This window comes from Dipodomys ordii, unplaced genomic scaffold (genome assembly GCF_000151885.1).
Source record: "Dipodomys ordii isolate 6190 unplaced genomic scaffold, Dord_2.0 Scaffold14, whole genome shotgun sequence".
NCBI lineage: Eukaryota > Metazoa > Chordata > Mammalia > Rodentia > Heteromyidae > Dipodomys > Dipodomys ordii.
In genome coordinates this window covers 1,433,901-1,456,884 of record NW_012267230.1, presented here as the reverse complement: position 1 = coordinate 1,456,884, position 22,984 = coordinate 1,433,901, and the positions used below count along the sequence as shown (strand labels likewise).

Here is a 22,984-nt window from a genome sequence, read left to right as displayed (position 1 = left end):
TCTGAGTGACTAAGATTTCAGGCGTGTGAGCCAGGAGCCCTTGGCTAAGGCCATGCCATTTTGCAGCCATGGCCAGGTGGCTCCGGTCCCTGGGTTCAGTGATGGCATGTGTGTGACAGGCCTTGCCAAGAGCCATGCTAGGCTCTACCCACAGAGGAGGAGGCCATGTCGGCTCATGCGTACTTACTGCAGGCTGCGTTCTGTGTGGAGGCCGGGTGGGGGTCTAGGCTGGGCTGGGCAGTGGACAGACTGTGGTGGTATAAGATTATGTGTGAAGCAAACGAGGCAGGATTTCCCAAGATGCAACAGTATGCCCAGAATGCTTTCCCAGACAGTGAGAGGCAGATTCTGTCTTCCAGAAAGAGCTGACCTCCGCCCGCCTGGCTGCCTGTGTACATGTCTTCCCTTACACACAAATGGCCTCCTCGCTCTGCCACCTGTGTGCCCTTCATCCCGACCCTGCCCTTTCATAAATGCAATGCCAGGAGTACCTGCCGCAGAGCGGACGCAGCTGGGGACAGCTAATCAATCGTTCTTCATAATGAGTTCCCCATTTCTAGGACTCTGGCCCAGCATCCCTGGACTGGATTGGACAAGGATATCAACAGGGCCACCAAGGCTGACAGAGGGGACAGGCCACCTGTCACAAAGCTGCTGAGAGCCTGTGTGCAGGACATGGTACACGGGGACAGATCAACTCCAAGATCTCCTAGGTACCAGCTATGCCCCGTGGACAGCTCACCTCAGTGCTCTGTGCCTTGCTGTCCCTTGGGGGTGGTGACATCGGCCTTCTGGGGACAGTGGGAGGATGGACAGGAATTACCCCAAGGAGTACTCAGAAGAAGAGCTAAGCCCACACGAAGGGCCAAAGAGGACTTGACTACCTTGAGAGGAAAATCACCCATGGCCATGAGATTCCAAGAGTCAACTTTCTTATTATTTATTTATGGATTCATTTATTCAAGAGGTACTGGAGTTTGAACTCAGGACCCCACACTATTCTCATCTTGCTTGCTTGTGCCACAGCTCCAGCCCTGCTTTGGGCTGGTTGTTTTGGAGATGGAGTCCATAGTTAACTTTCTGGCTGGCCTTGAGCCACATTCCTCTAGACCTCAGCCTACTGGGTAGCTACCAAGATTTTACTTTTTAATTTAAATAATAATAAGAGGAGGAAAAAAATGATATAAGCCGCCAGGAGGCAGGGAGAACAATGCACAATCAAAACAGTGCTCCTATAAAAGGGCAAGAATGAACCACGCTTCCATCCAGTCTCTCTCTCTCTCTCTCACACACACACACACAGACTATGTGCCTTGATTCATTCATTTCTGTCCTTGTCTTTCCAAACGATTTCCTCCCATCATTTTTCCCATTTCTCCCACACAAGGGTTGATTCCTTCATTCACTCATTTTCTGCATGCGATAGAGAAGCTAAGTCGCTGTGAAAGGCAAGCTCTGTCCACATCCGACCCCGGTTAAGTGTTACACAGATGATCATTATCTTCTCCATGTTGGCCAGTCGTGGCATAGAAATCCTTCTTTCACCTGAGTGAATGACAGGTGCAATTTCCCCTCCCCAGGTTGTCCTTTGTGTGATTTATAAGACGTTGCCACACAAACATGTTATTTACCAATGTGGAAGAATAGAGAGGTAGAGAGGTGAAAGAATTGCAAACCGGTTGCTTCCATTAATCAAAACCAGAATGCACAGAAGTCAGGCAGGGGCTGCTTTTTTTCTGCAAAGACTTAAGATGTTGTTTAAACTATGTCCACATATTGTTTGGGTAAATGCGAAGATCACAAAAGCCAACAGGAGTAACGTGTCTGAAAGACTCCACCTTATAAATGGTATTGGGCCAAGGGAAGCTTGGGAATTGCTGTCCTGTGTGGATCTTTATTAAGTCTTTGTTTGACCAGACATACAGGGACCTAGAAATAGTGTAAAAACAAACAAACAAACAAAAAACAACCCATAATATCCTTTTAGTAATGGAAAGAAAAAGAAGCATGAAGACAACTCCACAAGCTCAGCTGGGAGAAGATGAAAAAGAAAGCAATGAGAATGAATAAAAAGAAATGATTTTTAAAGTCCAAATATATTAAGACATCAGAGGAAATATAACACTTAAACTTGCTTACTGAAAGAGGAAAGTGATCAAGCCAGAACAGAGCATGAAATCCAAGCAAACTCAGCTAAGAATCATCTGCAATAAGAAAGCTGATGCTAAAAGATGAAGTCAATTCAGAATAAGACTCATTAGACATCAGGCCTCATCTTGTAAGAATGAATGACTACTTGGGAGGTAGAGATGGGGAGGATTGTGGTTTGAAGTCAGCCTGGGCAAAAGATAGTGATACCTGCATCTCAACTAACAAACCAGGCATGGTGGTTCAAGCCTGTGATACCAGTTTCCTGGGAGATGTAGACCTCTGGTCTGAGACCCACCCTGTAAAAGCGAGTCCCTACCTGGAAAATAACGAAAGCAAACAGAGCTGGCAGTCTGGTTGAAGCAGAAGAGTACCTCCCTACCAAGTGCAAGACCTGAAGTTCAAATCCTAGTACTGCAAAGTAAAAGAAATAAATAAAAGAAGGATTACCAGCTGGGTGCCAGTGGCTCAGGCCTGTAATCCTAGCTACTCAGGAGGTTGAGATCTGAGGATCACAGTTCAAAAGCCAGCCCAGGCAGGAAAGTACATGAGACTCATCTCCAATTAGGCACTAGAAAACCACAAGTGGCGCAGTGGCTCAGAGTGGTAGAGCACTAGGCTTGAGCTGAATAGCTCAGGGCCAGCACCTAGGCCCAGAGTTCAAGCCCTACCACCAGAAAAAAAAAGGGGGCAGGGAGGACTTCCAACAGGGGAAAAATTCAGAAAATATAAATGGACAATACTTGTTTTAAAGTACTTGTTGAAAAATTCAAATTAAGAGGAGATAGTTTTTGTGTGTTCGTTTGGCAAAGGCCAAATGATGGTTAACAGTGTGCAAAGTTGAAAGTAGCACTTCACCCTATGATTGAGAAGGAAGGTGGAAAGACCTCCCATGTTCATGGATTGGGAGAATTAATACTGTGAAAGCACCCATACTCCCAAAAGCAATCTGTTAGGTCAATGTCCATCAGAATCCCAATGCCTTTTTTTTCCCAGAGATGGAGAAACCAATCATAACGTTCACGTGGAATTATAAAAGATCCCACATAGCCAAAGAAACCCTGAGAGCAAACAAAACAAACAACAGCAACAAAACTGTCCAGAGGAACAACAACAGCATGACGCTGACACAGAAGCAGACCCGAAGACCAAAGGCACAGACCAGAAGATCAGCAGCCATCTGATCTTTTGTATAAAAAGAAAAAAAACAGGGTTGAAGGAGGGAGGAACAGACGCTCCAACAAATGGAAAACTGGAGCTCCCCATGCAGAAAACTGAAACTACATCCCTGTCTCTTACATCATGTTCACAGCAATTCAAAGTGGATTAAACGCCTCCATGTTAGACCTGAAACCTTGCAACTACTGCAGGAAAGAGTAGGGAACACATTAGAACTTGCTGGCATTGGTAGGAACTGTCCAAGTAGAATTCCAGGGGCAAACTGGGAGAGATAGTTGACAAATGGGATTGCGTCAAGTTCAAAAGTTCCTGCACAGTAAAGGCCACAGTTACTAAGCTTAAAAGACATTCTATGGAATGGGAGGAGATCTTTGCCAAATAGATATCTGAAAAGGGGATATACAGGGAGCTTAAAAAAACGAACCCTTCCAGGCAATCAATAACTCAATTAATAATGAGACAAACAGACATGTCTCAGAAATGACCAGTGAATACATGAAAACATGCTCAACGTCTCTGAGCAAGATGAATCAGAACAACACTGAGATTCCATCTCACTCTAGTCAAAATAACCATCACCAAGAATACAAGCAACAACAAATGCTGGTGAGAATTCAGGGAAATGAATGAACCCCATTACTGTGTTGATGGGAATGTAAACCAGTGCAACCACGATGGAAGCCAGTATGGGATTCCTCAATAATCTAAGCATAAAGTCAGTTACCCTGTGATCCAGCGATCCACTGTGGAGCATGTAGACTGCAAGTAGGGTTCCAATAAAAACACTTGCACGTTGATGCTCACTGTTGCAATATTCAACAACTAGCCAAGTTATCGAAATGATAGAAGTTACTGTGGAATAGAGAGCTTATGGAAATAATGGAAATCATCCACATGCCCTACAACAGATGAATAGATCAAGAAAATGTCACACACACACACACATTGGAATTTTATTCATCTATAAAGAATAATATCTCATTTGCAAAAAGAAAGGATGGACTTAGAAAAAAAATCATATGAGTGAAATCAGGCTTATGTGGATGTTATCCTAAAATAAATACTATACACACATACATACAGGGCCATATGCATATATGCACATATATATAATTAATCTAACTAAAATATATGACATATGAGTGAGAGTTCATGCAATAATCCCTTTGAACAATTAACAGACAGCACAAGACATGTCTTTTTGGGAGGTGACAGCTAAAAGGAGGGAAGCAAACAAATAGAGGAAGAGTAGGCAAATATGATTATAATATTCTATTCGTGCATGAAGGTGAGCTAGGAAACTTGAAAAGATGTGTGGGGATGTGGAAGAACTTGAACAAAATAAGCTAAGAGACAGCTCCCAGGCCCCGAGTTCAAGGATCGGCACCAATACAAATTAAAAGATGCATTGCATACGTAAATGAACATGGTAAATTGCACTGCTTCGTACAACTACTTGAAGATCATGTATAGATAGGATCATATATGAACATACATGCACATAGATACATGTTCACACATACATGAGCAACCGTATGGGTAAGAGGATTCCCTCTGAGATGCTCCCAGGGATATGTCTTGTGCCTAGCCCGTACCCATAGACCTGGAGACAGCCCAGCAATTTCTATCAAAATCTCCACTCTTCTTTTTCAGTGTGCTTATTCTCAAAGCTTAGAATTCGTCCAAAAGAGATTTATGCTGAGAGAGAGAGAAAAAAAAAACCCTAGGCAAAGTGCTTGTTGCTATCCTTTTATTTATCATTTTTTATTATTCTTTAATGATTTTATTTATTTATGCCCATCCTGGGGCTTGAACTCAGGGCCTGAGCGCTGTCCCTAGATTTCTCAGGCTCAAGACTAAGGTTCTACCACTTGAACCACAGCCCCACTTCCAGGTTTTTCTGAGTAGTTTATTGGAGGTAAGAGCCTCACGGGCTTTTCTGGCAAAGCTAGCTGGCTTGGATTACAATCTTCCCATCTCAGCCTCCTGAGTAACTAGGAGTCCAGACCTGAGCCACCAGCGCCCGGCTTATCCTTTTAGTTTTTCAACACTAAGAAGTAAGCCCAATCTAAGTGCTCCTCTGCAGACAGTTTAGTTAAATAGATAATGATGTATCTATGTGACTAAATGTGGTACTAGCATTTAAAGCAATGGCACAGCAGTCGATGTGTTGGCATGGGAAGAGAGCATGTCATCTTGCTAAATGCAATCACCGGTTATAAAACCACACAGAAAGCGCTCAACGTATACCATACATGCTGATCCGTGGAGCAGTATAACATGGCTTAGGAAATATAGACTTATCAGCCGGATAAAAAGCAAACTTCTAACAATGGTTGCAATGAGGAGTACAATGTGAGTGACATTTTTATTCTTGGATAAATTTCCTAATTTTCCCATAATACATCTTTCCCTGGTCATTTTTTCCAAAGACTTAGTTAGCAATATATATTTACATAAAAATAATATATATAAATATAGATAAAGGTTTATTGTGCAATGACATTCTCCTTTTGAAAAGCTAGGAGACTATGGCTTTGGTTTCTTCTGGAAGCTTTCAGAATTGATGCATAAATAGGAAATCTTGAATATATATTATTTCCCTTTTATTACAAGATTTTTTATGCTTTCCACTCCATCGTTCTTCCTAACTGGATGATATATCTTGGGAACTTTCCACACAAGCTCGGTTTTCTTTATCTGCTGGACTTAGTTCCTCTGAATCAGTCCTCATTTGCTTATTTGCTGACTTATAGATCAATTCTTCTTCTAACTAAAAACAAAAGTGTTTCAATGTGGGAGGCAGCGATGTGAGAGCAGACCTCATATGTAGTGTAACCATGACTTATTTTTTTCCCCCTTTTCCGGTCCTGGGGCTTGAACTCAGTACCTGGGCCTTCCCCGTAGCTTCTTTCCCTCAAAACTAGTGCTCTATCACTTGAGCCACAGCTCCATTTCTGGCTTTTTTGCTGCTTAGTTGGAGATAAGAATCTCCCAGACTTTCCTGCCCAGGCTGGCTTTGAACCGTGATCTTCAGATGTCAGCCTTCTGAGCGGCTGGGATTACAGGCATGAGCCACTGGTGGCTGGCTATGATCATGATTATTTTGGAAACAGATAAACATAAATAGTGAAAGCTGCCACAAGAGTCCAAGGAGGGGTTGGGAAGGTGGCTCAGTGGTAGAGCACTTGCCTTGCATGCTCAAGACCCTGGGTTTGATTCCTCAGCACCACATAAGCAAACAGAAAAAAGCCGGAAGTGGCGCTGTGGCTCAAGTGGTAGAGCGCTAGCCTTGAGCTGAAGAGCTGAGGGACAGCGCCCAGGCCCAGAGTTCAGGCCCCACGACCGGACCCCCCCCCAAAAAAAAAAGGTCCAAGGAGACAAGTGTTTGGAAGAAGGAAGACACAATGTGTTCCCCTGAGAGACCAGGATGCTGGAGGATGCTGGAGGATGCTGGAGGCGGGGACACTGTGACATGTCAATTCCTTGGGGTTTGGGGAAGCCACACCCCCTGTCATCCTTCCACCAATCCCCACCCTCGCCTCCTCCTAGCCTTGTTGTGGCCACGCCCATGAATTTAGTTGTGGTAGAGGCTGGGAAGGCCTGGTTAAAGGGAGAGTTAAACATCCACGTGGCTTCTCTGTCATCGGAGGAAAAGAGAGCTCTGTCATTAATCCAGGTGGATGTGGGGTGCTTGGAAGGTGTTCAGGAACAGCCCTCCTGCCCGACCTGGATGGTGACTGTGTCTTGGACTCATGGCCTTGGCATGTAGCTCCAGATGGCTGAGAAGAGGACATGACCAGGCTTCCAGGAAAGGGTAGGATATCTACAGAGTCCTGAAAAGAGTGTGGGTCTCTCTGTCTCTGTCTCTCTCTCCTCCACACTCCCCCCAGGCCAACAGTGTGGGGGTACTCTTCCCTGCTTACTGGGCCCCTGGGTTCTGTGGTGTTCAGGGGGGACAGAGGTGCTGTGGGAGATCACAAGCTGTATGGTGATACCCTTTCTCTGTGGCTTTGAACCCCTATCTCTTCCCATCCTGGACAGCCTCTGAGTCTCCCCACCAAAGTTCCTGTGCTTACCAGACTTGTCTGGCTCCTCAACTGCTCTCAACCGAGGGGTTGTGTCTTCTTAGGTAGGCCTTGGCTACTTTATGCCTGCAACCCTAGCTACTCGGGAGGCTGAGATTTGAGGATCAAGGATTGAAGCCAGACCAAGCAGACAAGCCTGAGAGACTCTTCTCTCCAATCAACCAACAAAAAGCAGGAAGTGGAGCTATATGGTTCAAGTGGTAGAGCCCTAACCTTGAGCAAAAAAACAAAAACAAATCCAAAACAACAAAACCCAAACCTCAGGGAGAACACCCAGGCTCTGAGTTCAAACTCTAGGACCAGCACCAAAACCAAAACAAACAGTTGAATATTACCGATCATTCCTATTGCATAAAGCCACAATGGTTTTTAAGAAACCTTCAACACAGGTTTTTTTTTTTTTAAAGGAGATTTAAATGGGAATTGTAAAGAAACCCAGCCCTGGGGTAATCCATCAGAGAGCAGATATTGAAATGTATCAAACCTAGAATCCAGATTCGAATTATGCAAAACCAGATCTGGGGAATAGATCTAAAAATACTGCCGAGCTGGAAGCTGGATCTTTTCCTTCTCTCTTATGGCATCCCCATCATGCCCCCCTCCATTTGCAATTTAAATTGAAATCGCAGCTTTTTAAACCACTCAGACTTTGGAATGTCAGCCAGACCCTCCCAAGCTGTTGATGGACTCTGACAACCCAATATGATAAAGGAAAAAAAAATACAGACACCAAAGCCTATCCCGGTGGGTCAACAGCTCCCCAACTGCGTATTTAAATGACATCTAAACACACCATTAGGAAATAATTACCATGCCTCTTTCTATTCCAGTCAACTGTTTACCTCCCAGAGATGCTCACCTCCCAGAGATGTTCTAGGTGTTAGAGTGTGGTTAATGTCTCTCTAATTGTTTTTGTTCACCCTCCTTAGGAAAAGGAGGGGGGGCAGTTTCTGGCAAAACATAGTGTCAGGCTGGAATAAAAATTGCATGTGTGATGATAACTTTGTTTTGTTTTGTTTGTTGAGTTTGTTCTATTTCTGGCAAGAGAGAAGGGAGGCTCTCATTTAAGATGATAACAAAATGTCATGTGTGCGCGTATGTGTGAGAGAGAGAAAGAGAGAGAGAGAGAAAGGGAGAGAGAGAATGAGAGAGAGAGAGAGAGAGAGAGAGAGAATGGGACTTCAATTCTGGGCCTCACAGATTTTCTACTTGACTTCTGGGCTGGTACTCTACCACTTGAGCCACACTTCCACTTCTGGATTTTTGCTAGTTAATTGGAGATAAGAGTCTGACAGATTTTTTTCTGTTTGAGCTTTGTCTTCTAACCACCATCCTCAGTTCTTAGCTTCTTGAGTAGCTGGGATTACAGGCATGAGCTACCAGCACCTGGCATGAAGTTTTACTTGTAAGTAAAGCCATTTGAGTAGAATTTATGAGTGGATTGTACTGAGATGCAGAGTCAATGAAGGTATTTGTAACTGTGTCCACGCAAATGACTGAAGGCTGGGAAAGGCATTGGGGTTTAGAAATGGCAGGACAAAGAGGCCAACAGGCAGCCATGATGATCTCCTAGATAGTCCGCCTGTGGTTTCCAAATCTGGGCTGAATCCCCAACGTCAAGCCAAGCCTAAAGGTCTGCCCTGTGCATCTGAGTTTTGCCTAGATTTTATTTATTTGAGGGGAACAGTTTGGTCCTGGGCCTTGAACTCAGGGCCTTGCATACTCAAGCTTTTTCACTCAAGGCTGGTGCTCTACCACTTGAGCCACGACTCTACTTTCAGATTCTTCTGCATGTGCTGCCCTCAAATCTCGATCCTCCCATCTCAGCCTCCTGAGTCACTAGGATTACAGGTGTGAGCCACCAGCCCTTTCAAGCTAGCTTTGCCTGGCTCTGAAAAGAATCATACTGTGTTGGAGGGGTGCTGGCTTTCTCGCTCCTCAATCCTCCTTCTTGGGCTCAGGCCTCAGTCCTCCACTGTCTTTTTTTGCAGATGCTAAGCAATGCTGAACAGCAATTCTAGGCTGACCTGCAGGGTCCAGCCCTGCTCATCCCAAAGCTGCTCTACTGGCCGTGTTGCTTTGTGTGTGGGGGGCCATCCACATGACTGCTTCCAACCTAGGCAGGAATGGCAGGCCAGCCTGAGCCACACAATCTGTGAGACCCGTCTCCAAAAGAACCAGCAAGAAGCAGGGCTGGAGGTATGACTCAAGTGGTAGAGCGCCAGCCTGGCAAGCAAGTCGAGCAAGTACCTGGCCCTGAATTCAAACCTCAGTGTGACCAAGAAATAATCATAATTATGACCTCTCCATTTGTAATGGAGTCTCACTTGTGAGGAAGAAAGATTGTAGTAAGAACACGATCTCCCGAGCACCTGGGCCTTCGGCAGGTGGCTGATGCACGCAGAAGTGTATGGAAGGATTCTGAGCCTCAGGGCTGTTCCGCACATGGCTTTGTAAGTGGGGGCAGTGACAGAGCTTCCAGAACCTTCCCTGCCTGGGAGAAGTGATTTGGAGCAAGAACAGTCCCATCAACTTTTAATTTTTCTGCAAGGATTCTAGGGCATACAACTAATGCGGAGATGACTGGCTTCTTCCTGGGGTCCAGTTCCCTAATCTTGAGTCATGGAAAGGCAGCAAAGCTGTAACCCAGTGAGACACAATTGTAAATTGGGAAAGCACCCTGGTTACTAATTTTTAGTGGTGGTAGGATTTGAACTCAAGGCCCTGAGCTTGCTTGTTAGTATGCTACTACTTGAACCATGTCTCCAGCCCTGGTTTTTTTGCTGGTTACTTTGGAGATGGAGACTCATGGACTTGTCTATTCAGGCTGGCCTCGGACTCTGATCCTCTGGAACTCAGCCTCCTGAATAGTTACTGTTGCACGCGTGAGCTGCCGGCATCTAGCATTTTTGTTGTTGTTGAGGAAGGGTCTTTCTATCTGTGTCACACAGGCTGGCCTTGAATTTAAAATCCTCCTGACTCAATCTCTTGAGTGCTAGAATCATATGTGTGCAACTGCACCTGGTTATAATTTTTAGAGACATATTTTGAGTTTCTCATTAAAAAAAATAAACTAATAAATACAATCAGCTGGGAGCAGAGTGCAGATGGTTCACACCTGAAAAATCATAGCTACTCAGGAGGCTGAGATCTGGAGGATCGTAGTTCAAAGCCAGCAGGCAGGAAAGTCTGTGCAACTTTTAATCTCCACTGGGCGCCAGTGGCTCTTGCTACTCAAGAGGCTAAGAGCTGATGGTTCGAAGCCAGCCTAGGCAGGAAACTTCCTGAGACTCTTATCTCCAAAAAACCACTCAAAAACCAGCAGTGGTGCTGTGGCTCAAAGTGACAGATCGCTAGCCTTGAGCAAAAGAGCTCAGGGACAGCACCCAGGCCCTGAGTTCAAGCTTCAGGACCTGCCCAAACAAAACAAAACAAAAAACAGCTAGGAAATCTGGCAATACAAGAATGACACCCCCCCCAATTAATTAAAGAAACAAAAACAAAATACAAGAAAATTAGCACGGTCTAGTGGCTGTCTCTGTCACATAAGTCTCACGTGATTGGGACACGTCCTTTTGTCTTCTCATTGTCCCCTAGCCATTATCTGTCATCCATTTGTGCCCTGCAGAGCCCTTGGGGACACCAAGTCTCGGCTGCTTTCCCTGGTCGGGGGTGGAGCAGCTCTGTGAAGACAGGTCAGTGACCAGATCACCAACACCACACAATGCACAGACCACCGCTCTCCACGTCTCTACACACACAGTGCTCCCCGCACAGGGCCGGGAGCACAGGTGGCCGGGCCTTGCACTCTCAGTGTGTCCACACAATCCCCACCAGGTCACGAGGCCCAGATCGGTGCCCCCCCCCCGGGAGGCTGCGTGAAGAAGGACTGTTCAGGGGGACCATGCCCCCCCCAGAGCTCCTCAGTGACATAGCTCACCCCACAGCACCCCACCACCCCGAATTCATCATTCAGATCCCGCACTTACTTTGCGTGAGACGTGGCTGTGGCGAGCAGAGGTCAGCCCAGCACTGGGGAACATGGGGATGGACCCTGGGAAATGCCATCTCCACCCTCAGCCAAACCCATGATTTACCATCCTCACTAGGGGAGGGGAGGGTCAGTCAGAAGTCAGCTGGCTGAGGAGGATGGGGCGCCCTGCTCGGCTGTGTGTGAAGAAAGCCAGCCAGTGGTGTCAGCAGGCCGGGGACCAGGGCGGCACTCACAGGAACATCATGTCCGGTTGCATCAGAATGAACTCAGCCCTCAAGCGCCCCCCTCTAGAGCTAGCCCAAGAACCCTATGTTTATACAAGGGGCCTCTATGGCTCTAGAAAGTGGGGGGGGGCTCCACTGTCTCCCACAAAGTTGGGGAACAATGACTCCATAGGATGGGTGAATCACCATCATCACCACCATCACCATCATCCTCCCCAGCTGAGTGCCGGTAGCTCGGGCTGATACTCCTAGCGACTCGGGAGGCTGAGACCTGGAGGATCACAGCCCAAAAGACAGTTCCTTTTCCAATGAACCAGCAAAATGCTAGATCGGAGGTATGGTTCAAGTGGTAGAGAGCCAGCTTTGAGCAAAAAGGCTGAGTGAAAAGGTCTCAAGCCAGAGCAGAAAGTCCCTGGGTTTAAGCCCTGGTGCACACGTGAACGCGTGTACACACACACACACACACACACACACACACACACACACACACGCAGCATCCCTATATTAGGCCACCTCTTTTCAGTCTCTGGTTCAACATCTCTGCTTCAAGATATCCTATCTGCCCCCTTGGGGCCTAAATAACATAAACCACCTCTTCCAGGAAGTTTGAATTTTCCCCAACAGGGTTTCATTTCATTTCTATGAGACAATTGCTCTCCTTGGATCTACCTTCCTACCCTCTCCCGCTTGTGTATGATTTTTCTTCCATGAACATCTCAAAAACCCCGTCAGAGCTCAGAGAACCCAAAGACAACGCTGCATTCTATCCATCTCTGTATGCTTGCTATTGAGACCCACAGAGGCTTGATGAAGGAAAGTACGGTCAATGGACACTTGCTGGAAACTTCTGGCATGTCAGAAAGGTCCAGAGCACTTTACTCACTGGTGTATGATCTTCAAGCCTATGGATAGTTGATTAGCCCCAGTATGCAGATGGGGAAACACACCCCTGGCCGGTGGTAGAGCCGGGACTCCAGCCCTCAGCCTCTGATTTACAGAGACATTCTCATGCAGCACCACTGGACCCTTACCCATCACTCTCCATCTTGTGGAGAGTGGTCCAAAAATATCATACAGAAAATTCCAGAAATGTAATCAGGTGCTGGTGGCTCACACCTGCAACCCTAGCTACTCAGGAGGCTGAGAGTTGAGGATCGCAGTTCAAAGCCTGCATCTGTGAGACTCTTATCTCCAATGAACCACCAGAAAACCGGAAGTGGCGATGTGGGTCAAAAGTGGCAGAGCACTTACCTTGAGCTGAAGAGCTGAGGGACAGCGCCCAGGCCCTGAGTTCAAGCCTCATGACCTACAAAGCACATAAACAAACAGCGATCTACAAAACCCCACCCCTCCTGTACTCTGATTTCCGCTGTGTTTTGCTTGTCTCTCCCAATCATGAACACATCAGGAGGACTGGGAAAACTGGAGCCATGCTGGTGTGTACCTAAGCTGGATCCTCTGTAAACCTCAGGTTTACAGGATCCACAATGCCCCTCATGTCAGCTGCCATGTAGACATAGTAAATGTCATGGAATCCCAGGGAGGAGAGAGGCTATTGCTCCTCCTTTCCCTCCAGATTCCATTAACAGGAGGAAAGACTCACATGGGTGTCAGCTTTCGTTAACCTCCCAAGAGTGTCTCCTGACCTCCATCCTCTGTGAAAGAGCTAAAAAATGACAGTGCGGGCTGCTGATATTCCATTTACGCCAGCCACGTCGTAGCAAAAATTCAATAACACCACTTTGTTGTCAACCGATCTATTTTTACGGTTACTTTCTAATTATGGCAAGCGACGCTGGCTTTTCATTTAGGGAGGTTTTTAAAATACACTTGCTTTGTAATAATATTTATTTTAACTTTGTTTGCAAAGGATGTGTCAGACTTACAAATACACAACCTATTTTTAGAAAAATATTCCCAAGCAGGTTAGCATCACTATTCCTGGGTAAAGGGGCTTGGTGGCCAAAACAGGAGACAGAGAAGAGGAAAGTGTTCACTAGACGTTTCTTTATCCCTTTCAAATTGAACTGTGTATATACATTGTACTGTCTACTCTATACAAATATAAAGAGAAATAAATGTTCTTTGTGAAAGACTGTAACTGTGTGTGTGTGTGTGTGTGTGTGTGTGTGTGTGTGTGTGTGTCCTGGGGTTTGAACTCAGGGCCTGGGCACTGTCCCTGAGCTCTTTTGCTCAAGGCCAGTGCTCTACCACTTGAGCCATAGCTCCATTTCTGGCTTTTTGGTGGATGGTTGGAGATAAGAGTCTTCTGGTTTTTCCTGCCTGGGCTGGATTTGAACCATGATCCTCATATCAAAACCTCCTGAGTAACTAGGATGACAAGCATCAGCCACCAGAAACTGGCTTGAAAGACGGTAACTTTCAAAATTACATTGGTTTTTAGCTGATACGTAAAAACATAAAAATTATATATATGAATGGTGGCATGAATTGGGAAATTTAAAGCTTGGTGCTCAGCTTGGTGCTGTTAATTATGTTATATCAAGCCCGGAAGGAAGTCAGATCTGCTTTATAAATATACAGGTAAACAAATATGGGGTTGTATGCAAGTGTGCACAAAGGCATGAACCAAAGTATAGGATTAGCAGGGGAGAATTCAAATGGTGGAATTCTTCAGAAAAACTCAGTTCAACACAATGAATACCAGGAAGGAAATGGATACTTGAGATGTAGGGTAGACCAAGGGTAAGGTAGGGGTGGTGGGGGAGGGTGAGGAAGGAAGACAGGAAGGGGAAAAATACCATCATAATAGTCAGTCTATATCCTGTAAAATTCAGAAAACCACCAGGCACCTTTGGCTCACACCTGTAATCTGAGCTACTCAAGGAGGCTGAAATCGGAGGATAGCCATTCAAAGCCAGCCCTGGCAGGAAAATCTGTGAGATTCTTCTCTCCAATTAACTACCTAAAAACTGGAATTAGAGCTGTGGCTCAAAGTAGTAGAGTGCTAGCTTTGAGCAAAAGAAGGAAAGTAAAAAGACTCAGGGACAGCACTCAGGCCCTGAGTTCAAGCCCCACAACTGACAACATAAAATTAAGGAAACAGAGGGGAAGGTTGGGGTTGAGAGGGATGGGGAGACAATGTTGAAAGGGGGACATCCACCAAGATGCACTGTACTTGTGTACAAATACGCAAAGATTAAAATAACAATCTAGGTGGAGGGACCTTTAAGAGGTGGAGCCTAGCAAGAGGTCTTAGCCTTGGGGGGAGGGTCCTTGTAGGCCATGGTGTGAATCCAGCTTCCTTGCTTTTCTTCCTGGACATGCCAGAAGCAAGGTGCCCATCCACCAGGGACTGAAAGTTAACATAAACCTTTCCTTTTTTTCAAGTTAATTGTATCAAGCGTTTTGTTACAGTTGCAGAAAGCTGACTAACACAAATGGAGTACCATGTGATGTTCTGATATACATGCATACATTGTGAAATGTTTAAAGCTGGTATAACATATCTGTTGCCATTTCTTTAGAGTGAAACATCCTTTCTAACAGCTTTAGAACGGTAGGTATAGAACATTGTTGTTATCTACAGCCATTCTGTGCAAGGACACACCAGAACCAACTTTCCTTCTTTCCTTCCTTCCTTCCTTCCTTCCTTCCTTCCTTCCTTCCTTCCTTCCTTCCTTCCTCTCTCTCTCTCTTTCTTTCTTTCCCCCTCTTTCTTCCTTCCTTCCTTCCATTCTTCCTTAATTCTGTGTGTGTGTGTGTGTGTGTGTGTGTGTTGTCTGTCTGTCTGTCTGTCTGTCCTGGGGTTTGAACTCAGAGCCTGGGCACTGTCCTTGACCTTCTTTTGCTCAAGGCTAGCCCTCCACCCCTGAACCACAGCCCCATTTCCAGCTTTTTGGTGGTTAATTGGTGATAAGAGTCTCAAGGACTTTCCTGCCTAGGCTAGCTTCAAACTTTGATCGTCACATCTCAGCTTCCTGAGCCGCCAGGATTACAGATATGAGCCACCAGTACCCGGCCATACACCAGGATTTCCTGTTCCTAGCTGACTGGAACAGTGGCCGGCCTTCCTTTCATCTAATCTCCTGGGGCTCTGGTAACCACCATTAGTTATTTTAAATGAGAGGAAGTTGTATGGGGCTTTAGGTATGACTGCAATTGGAAAAGTACCCCATCCTCATCACTTTCCAGAGACAAGCAGCAAGAGGTGTTCAGGCCTCTTCCACCTATAACAAGACACCTCTCATTTTCTTACTTGGGGTGCTGAGATGGGGCTGGCGGCCAGGGGAGATGAGCAGGAACACTCCTGGCTGCTTGGACCCAAAAGTCTTAAGAAGACTTTTGGACAACATTCCTGCACTCTGGAAAACCAAGCCCCCCAGCCTGCACGCCTGGCCGGCGTGCTTGATCAGCAGCCCCTGGCCCCTCTCCCTGTCTTGTGTTCCGGCTGAGAACACCGGGATTCTGCAGCTGTGGACCCCCAGCCCAGCTGTGCGGCCCGACAGGCAGCAATTACCTCGGCAATGCTGAGTTATTTCCACTCACTGCTGGCTTGGCCCACTTGTCAAGCTGCTCCGTGGACTACAAAGCACTTCAGCCCATCAGAGAGGCCCATTAAGAGAGAAGACTGGCAGCAGAGCCAGCCTACAGCGGCCTGGCACCGAGCCTGGCAAATGGTAGGCGTTAGACAAATAAATGGATTAACCTGCCTGGAGAATATGGCTCAGGGAGGGATGGGAGGTGGCGGGGGAGGGTGTGGGGGGGGAGACGGTACAGTGAATCCACAGGCTTGGGTTGGCTGTGTGACCTTTCAGAGACTGCCAGCCTGACTCAACAGCTCTTGAGTCTGCAACTCTGCCACCGTGGTCCCTGCCCCCTGGATTCAAGCCCTCACATAGAGACGGATCCCTTCCAGCATATTCTGATGAGTAGGAAGGCTAGGCTTCCTCCCAGCCTCAGCCATTCCACGCCCCCCCCCCATCAGTCCCTCAATCTTCCCAGGTGTTTTGTAGAGAGAGGAAAGACATTGAACACTGCTGCCTGCTAGGGCTGGGGACCTGAAAAAGCACACCCCAAAACTATGAGGGACTCATGGTTGGGCCCCCAAGAATGGGGGGTACATTTCCTGGCAGGCATCTGCCCCACACTTCCCCCTCCTTTTAGGATAGATGCTCTCCAGGAGATGGCCCTGGGTACCACTCCAGAATGCAAATTAGGCAGAGCTCTCTGACCAATCAGAAGACTGCATCCTGGCCATAGAGATGCAGTAGGGTCCTGCTGATCCTTCACTTGTTTTATGGAAGGTCTGGTGGATTTGGGGGGGCAGCCAAGTCTGTAAGGCTGAAGACCCCTTGGGGGAAGGGGAGAAGAATATAACTTTGGTCGGTTGTATTTCATTCACTTTCCAGTGCACGCCAACAACTGGTAAGATACATCCTCATCTCCACATCGTTACAATACAAAAGCAGCTGAATGCCACTGTGGCTGGTGCCTGTCATCCTATCTACTCAGGAGGCTGAGGCCTGAGGATCACAGTTCAGAGCCAGACCAGGCAGAAAAGCCTAGTATCCTATCTACTCAGGAGGCTGAGACCTGAGGATCACAGCTCAGAGCCAGACCAGGCAGAAAGGCCTATTAGACTTTTATTTCCAAAATATATATTGAACTGGGCCTCTTAAGTTTTCTGAGAAGTAATACTGCCTATGTGAACCCCCAAAACACTCCTAGTGATGAGTACATGTAGATTTGAAAAAGCTTGGGGGCTGCTGAACCCCTATTTTAATATCTACAACCCTCTATACCCCAAAAGAAGCCAAGACAATGTTTTTGAAATCTTGAACAATGACAGCTCTGGCTGCTCTTACTGTGTGTGTGTGTGTGTGTGTGTGTGTGTACGTGTGCACACATATGTGCAGGGAGGGGTGGGTTTACAAGGGCTTGAAATCAGGGCCTGAACACACTCCTTTAGCTTTTTTGATCATGGCTGGTGCTCTACACCTGAGCCACATCTCCACTTTCAGCTTTTTGGTGGTTAATTGGAGATAAGAGTCTCACAGGCTTTGCATCCTTGGGCTGGCTGGCTTTGAGCCATGATCCTCAGATCCTGGCTCTAAATAGCTAGGATTACAGGTGAGAGCCATCAACACCAGGCTCATGGTTTGCCCATTTTGAATGTCTTTCCCCTTCCCCAGCCCCAGTGCCTGACAAGAATGTGGCGTGTGTTATAACTACGATTTCTCCAGCCATGCTAGGAGGCTGGCACACAGCTACAAGACCAATGGGGGACCTGAGGATCCAGTGATTTCCTTGAATCAGAGCATGTGACATTTTCCCAGACCAAGGCTGGAAATCTCCTTATAGAGACTTAAATCTGCATGGCCAGTATTCATATGTGTGGGAACACACACCATGTCTGCATACTGGAAGGCACAGGTCAGTCTGTGGCATGTGTTGATCAGTTTCTTATAAAGTAAAAAACCTATTTCTCATCCTCTGCCTCATTCTGGGGTCCCTTGTCTTCTGTTTTTTGGGGGAGTATCTGTCTATCCAGAGTTTGGCTTTTTGGTTAGCGTATGATTTTTATTGGATTGAGCCTGGTAAGTGATACATTCCATTCTCTGCCTTTTATTCTCTCTCACACTTAACACTACAGTCTCTGGGGAGTGGGGAGGGGGAGAGAGAGAGGAGGGCACAAATCCTGTCTCTTCTGGGTCGTACAGACTGTCAGGAACGCCAGCTATGCCGAACAAATAAATAACCAGAGTTGTGAAATGGAGTTGAAAACTTAAACAACAGGCTCATCGATCAAAATTTGGACACCAGAGAACAGAGTCAATTATCAGGTATTAACTGGCTCTTACTGGCCATTTTAATGCATTTAGAAAAGATTCACTTCCTTTATGGGCATGTGTGTGCGCGTTCATGTGGGCACGCACGCACGTGCACACACACAGACACAGAGTTAAGAATGCTTTAAACAGCTCTCTGCCTCCCCCTTGGACTTTGAAGATGCCTGAGCACAACCTGACTTGTTTCTTTCTGAAAGATGAAGACATTGAAGAGCCTGTACCACGTGTAAACTCTGGTAAACAGCATCCTAATCACGAATCTCACGAATCTTCACCTCTATGGAAGAGATCATAAAATAACACTTGTCTCATTTTCAAAGCGGGAAAACTGGTACACATAACTATAAGCTGGCTTTTTATAAATCCAGAAAGAAAGGAATACAGGAGGGAGAGAGGGAGGGAGGGGAAAGAGGAAAGTAAAAAGAGAAGTAAGAAAAGGGAGATTAAGCGCATTGGGCACCAATGGCTCATGTCTATCATTTTAGCTACTCAGGAGGCTGAGAACTGAGGATTTCCTGTTCTAAAGTCAGGGGCAGGAAAGCCCGTGAGATTCTTACCTCCAATGAACTGCCAAAAAAAAAAAGCCAGACGTGGAGGTGTGGCTCAAGTGGTAGAGCACTAGACTTGAACAAAAAAAAAAGCGAAGGAATGGGGCCTGGGTCTTGAGTTGAAGCCCCAGGACCTGTAGAATAACAACAAAAAAGAATAGGAAACCATTTTTTTTTTTCAGCAATGACTCTGCAGCCCTGTTTGGTAAAAGTTCAGGACCCAAAAAGGAGTGGTTTTTAATAGTAACAATATTCATGAACCGAGGAGGAATGACAGTAGCTCCCCCACCCCCATCCCCTTGGGAGCAGGGTCCCCGAGTGTCATGTTGTTTGTCCTTTTCATACAAAAGCCTCTTGAGGACAATTACTCTGGGCCCTTATCTCTAAGGATGCGCCTGAGACTTCGGAACACTATCCTTTCTTCCATTCAAAGAGCATCTGGGGGATCACTTTGGTCTGGCACAGGTGATCCTGGTCTGGTGCCCTCATGGACCTGCTGCCATTCAGCCCCCCACTTCCTCCCTCCCCGGGCCAAGCAGCTAGAGGGTCCCCCTCTCATTCTCTGAGAATGAGAGTTTAGGTTAGACACACAAGCACCAGGGGGAAGCTCAAAGAAAAATACCAACTGGGAGCCATCGGTCCACAGAGGGCCAGGCTCTGTATGAGTCTGGGGACAAGCATAGGCCAGGCTAAGTCTCTGGGTTGCTTTCACATGGATGGCATCTCTCTAGGGATATCACTCAGCCTCCAGAGCCCTGGCTCTCCAGGTATCCTCCAAAAGAAGTCACACCTGTGGGTTCAAGATGATGGCTTTGATTTTTTTTCCCTCTAGAGTCTATCTGGATCTAGCCCTCCAGAAGTGCTTCCTCACCCCGATCAGAGCCGAGTAAGCCCCACTGTCTGCATGCAACTTAGTAATGCCTAGCTAGCTCAGAGAGCCAAGTGCACCAGGAGGGGTGCACGGCTTCTCCTGTGTCTATCATAGTGGGCAAGAAATGAGATGGTCTAAGGGCAGTGAGCAAAGACAGTACCCATGATGCCTCACTTACAGAATTCAGAAGGAAAAGCAAGATGCGGTGTTTAAAGAAGCCAGGTGCTACGGGCTCACACCTGTCATCCTAACTACTCAGGAGGCTGAGATCTGAGGATCCCAGTTCAAAGCCAGTCCAGGGAAGGCAAATCCCATGAGACTCTTAGCTCCACTTAATGACCAAAAAGCTGGAAGTGGTGCTGGGGCTCAAAGTGATAGAGCCCTAGCCTTGAGCATAAAAACTTAGTGAAAGTGGACCTGGGGCCCAGAGTTCAAGTCCTCGTCCCAGAAAAAAAGGATAAAAAAGCAAGAAGAATCTCCATCATTTCTACAACACATGTATGTCACTTGAGTGACCCTCTAGGCTGAAACATCCAGAGGAAGGTTCTAGAAATTGTAGAAACATTGTCCACATGGCAGACAGGACAATCCACAATCCACAGATGAGACCTCCCCCACCCCCCCATACACACACTGCACTGTGGATTTCCATTAATAATGTTTTTATTTGTTTATTTGTTTGTAAGGCACAAGGTTCACAACCTGGTTGGCAGCTGCAGGGTCCTCAGCCTTGCTGGGCAAGGGCTGGGGAATAGCCAGGCCTGTGGGTTCATCTTTCTTCCAGAAATATCCAGGAGGAAAGGGTGATGGGGCAGGGGAGGGGGGAGGAGAGAGGAGAGAAGTAGAGCTGTCAGTGTGCTTGATGTTAAATAAAACCTAAAACCTACCAAGACTCAGCTGAGAATTTTAGCAGAATCCAAATGTGCTAGGAGAGAGAAGGGGGGGGGGGGGGGGGAGTATGGCTTCCATCTCTAAGGTTCACAGCTAAGCTGGCTTAGCATCACACATGCCAAGGTTAAAAATAAAAAGCAGCCATCTCTGAATGGCACAGGAAGGAAGGCTTGAGGTAGGCTTTTTTGGTGGTGAAAGGGAGGAAAAGGGAAGGAGAGACTGGTTTCAGACTCGAGGTGTTTATTACCTCCAAGCCAGATGCTCAGACTTGGGCTATTTTGCACTCTAAAGGCATTTGTCAGTGGCACACGATTTCATAATGATCCTCAATTTTTCCTCCATTGAGGAATCCTTGGTGTGCAGTAGAGCGTGTGTTCTCAGGCAGGACATCTCTGCCTCTGCCCTGGCCCTGGGCTAGCCTCAGACCCTGCCCTTCTACACCACCATGCGGGCACCAGAAATCACAGTGGGATGACGGCATTGGCCCATAGCCACCTCGGCCACGGTGCGGCTCTCTGCTCCCCTAACCAGACTTCATGAAGTCTGGGACCATCCACAGGCTGGCTCTCCGGCTGCCTGGCTCTGCTACACACAGACTGTGTGCAAGCCTCTTGGAGACAGTGTCCCCCCCCCCGTTGACAGTGTCACCCCTACAGCCACTGCTGGCCAGCGCTAGCTGGCAAAAATGACAGGTGGGCCCTGTGATCCTCCCCTTCCATGTCAATGATCATGGCACCCCCTCCTCAGCTCCATGATGCAGAACGGTCATCTCCCCCTTCGAGGGCGATGGTGAGAACGCTATGATCCCCCAGTCTTGTGCTTTCACATCACATGGGGTGGCAGGAAGCGGGTGGGCACTGGAAAGCGAGGGTGCCACCATGCATTATTAGCTCTGCGTACCCTTTCCACCTGCCCTTGCAAAAAACTTGTCCCTGGAGGTGCCAAGGAGGTGTGTGAGTATGTCAGATCGCTTCTAGGACCCTGGCCAGTCTTGAGCACCTGAGTGCCTTCCTGTAGTCCCAAGTTTGGGGCTGCTGATTTGGAAACACAAAACCCCAGTGCTAAATGTCCCCTGGCTACTTCCAAAGTGCCTTGCAATGCCTGGGGGTGATGAGGCAAGGGTTGGCATTGGCCCTGGGCACCCATGAGGAGAGGCCGGGAGGGCTGGGTGGGCTCAAGCCAAGGGAGAGAGTCAAGACTAGAAGCTGGGATGCTCACCATCCTCCGAAGATCAGCATCCAGATTTGGTTAGAGCGAGAGGGGGAGGCGACTTCAAGAAAGCACCAAATATCTTAGGCTGGGAAGGAGACTCTCCAAGACTTTCTCATTCCCTTTCTGGCTACCTGAGTTGTTGGGCGGGGGACTCTCCCAAGCCCAGCCTCACCCCAAGAGGCTCCTAATTCCTCCTCTGGGTCTTTGGGGGTGTAAGAGATCAGCAGAGGTCTACCCAGAGAGAGGCCGACTGTGACCAGAAGATGCATTTACTGAACCCTGGGCGGGGGGGAGGGGAGGGGAATCTCCTTTCCCTTCCAGAGACTTCTAGGCAAGAAAGACACCCCCCCCCCTTGTTCAGAATCCCCGGGAAGTTCCTGGTAGGTCTTTCTGCTACAAGGCTCCGGGCTCCCCAATTCTGGCACGTGTCTGATTGAACCCACCCAGCGAGCCCCAGAGAGAGGGAACGTGGTTCCCCCCACCCACCCCCAGCACCCCGAGGAAGAGGAACCCCAATCTTTACCTGTACCAGTCCAGCCCGCGGCCGTAGTTCCTGTCGAAAAAGTGGGGCTCGGTACCCAGGGCCCGCACGTCGGGGTGCACGCGGATAAACTCCAGCACCGCTCGCGTGCCCCCCTTCTTCACGCCCACGATGAGGGCTTGGGGAAGCCGCTTGGTGCCCAGCTTCGGGGAGCCGGAGTGGTTGGAAGCCGGGAGGCGCGGGGCGGGCGGCGCACACGTCCGGAGGGGAATTCGTCCGCAGCTGCCTCGTGGGGGCTGCAGGTTCGATTCCCGGGCGTTTCCACTTCATTCAAAGGGGCTGCTGGGATCCCGGCTGGCGTGCCAGCCCACTGCACCCTGATGGATGAATGAATGGACACGGGGGGGGGGGGAAGAAGGGAGGAGATGGGGGCAGGGAGAGGGGACGCCGGTCCTGCACCCAGCCCCCCGGTCCTGGGAAGGATCGCGCGTGAGCATGCGGATGCGGGGTGCGGTCGCGGGGTGCGGACGCTGTGG

General features: G+C 47.8%; 1 protein-coding gene across 1 annotated transcript in view; it reads right to left on the bottom strand.

Moving 5' to 3' along the window:
* The window catches only part of Hs3st2 (heparan sulfate (glucosamine) 3-O-sulfotransferase 2), a 67,603-nt gene extending 44,658 nt beyond the window's left edge, over positions 1 to 22,945 (bottom strand). The window contains exons 1-2 of the mRNA XM_013011161.1: positions 22,908 to 22,945; positions 22,491 to 22,772 (exon numbers count right to left, since the gene is read on the bottom strand). Coding sequence (XP_012866615.1) covers positions 22,491 to 22,772; positions 22,908 to 22,945 — 320 coding nt within the window. The remainder of the gene's footprint in view (positions 1 to 22,490; positions 22,773 to 22,907) is intronic.
* Between the last annotated feature and the right edge of the window lie 39 nt (positions 22,946 to 22,984).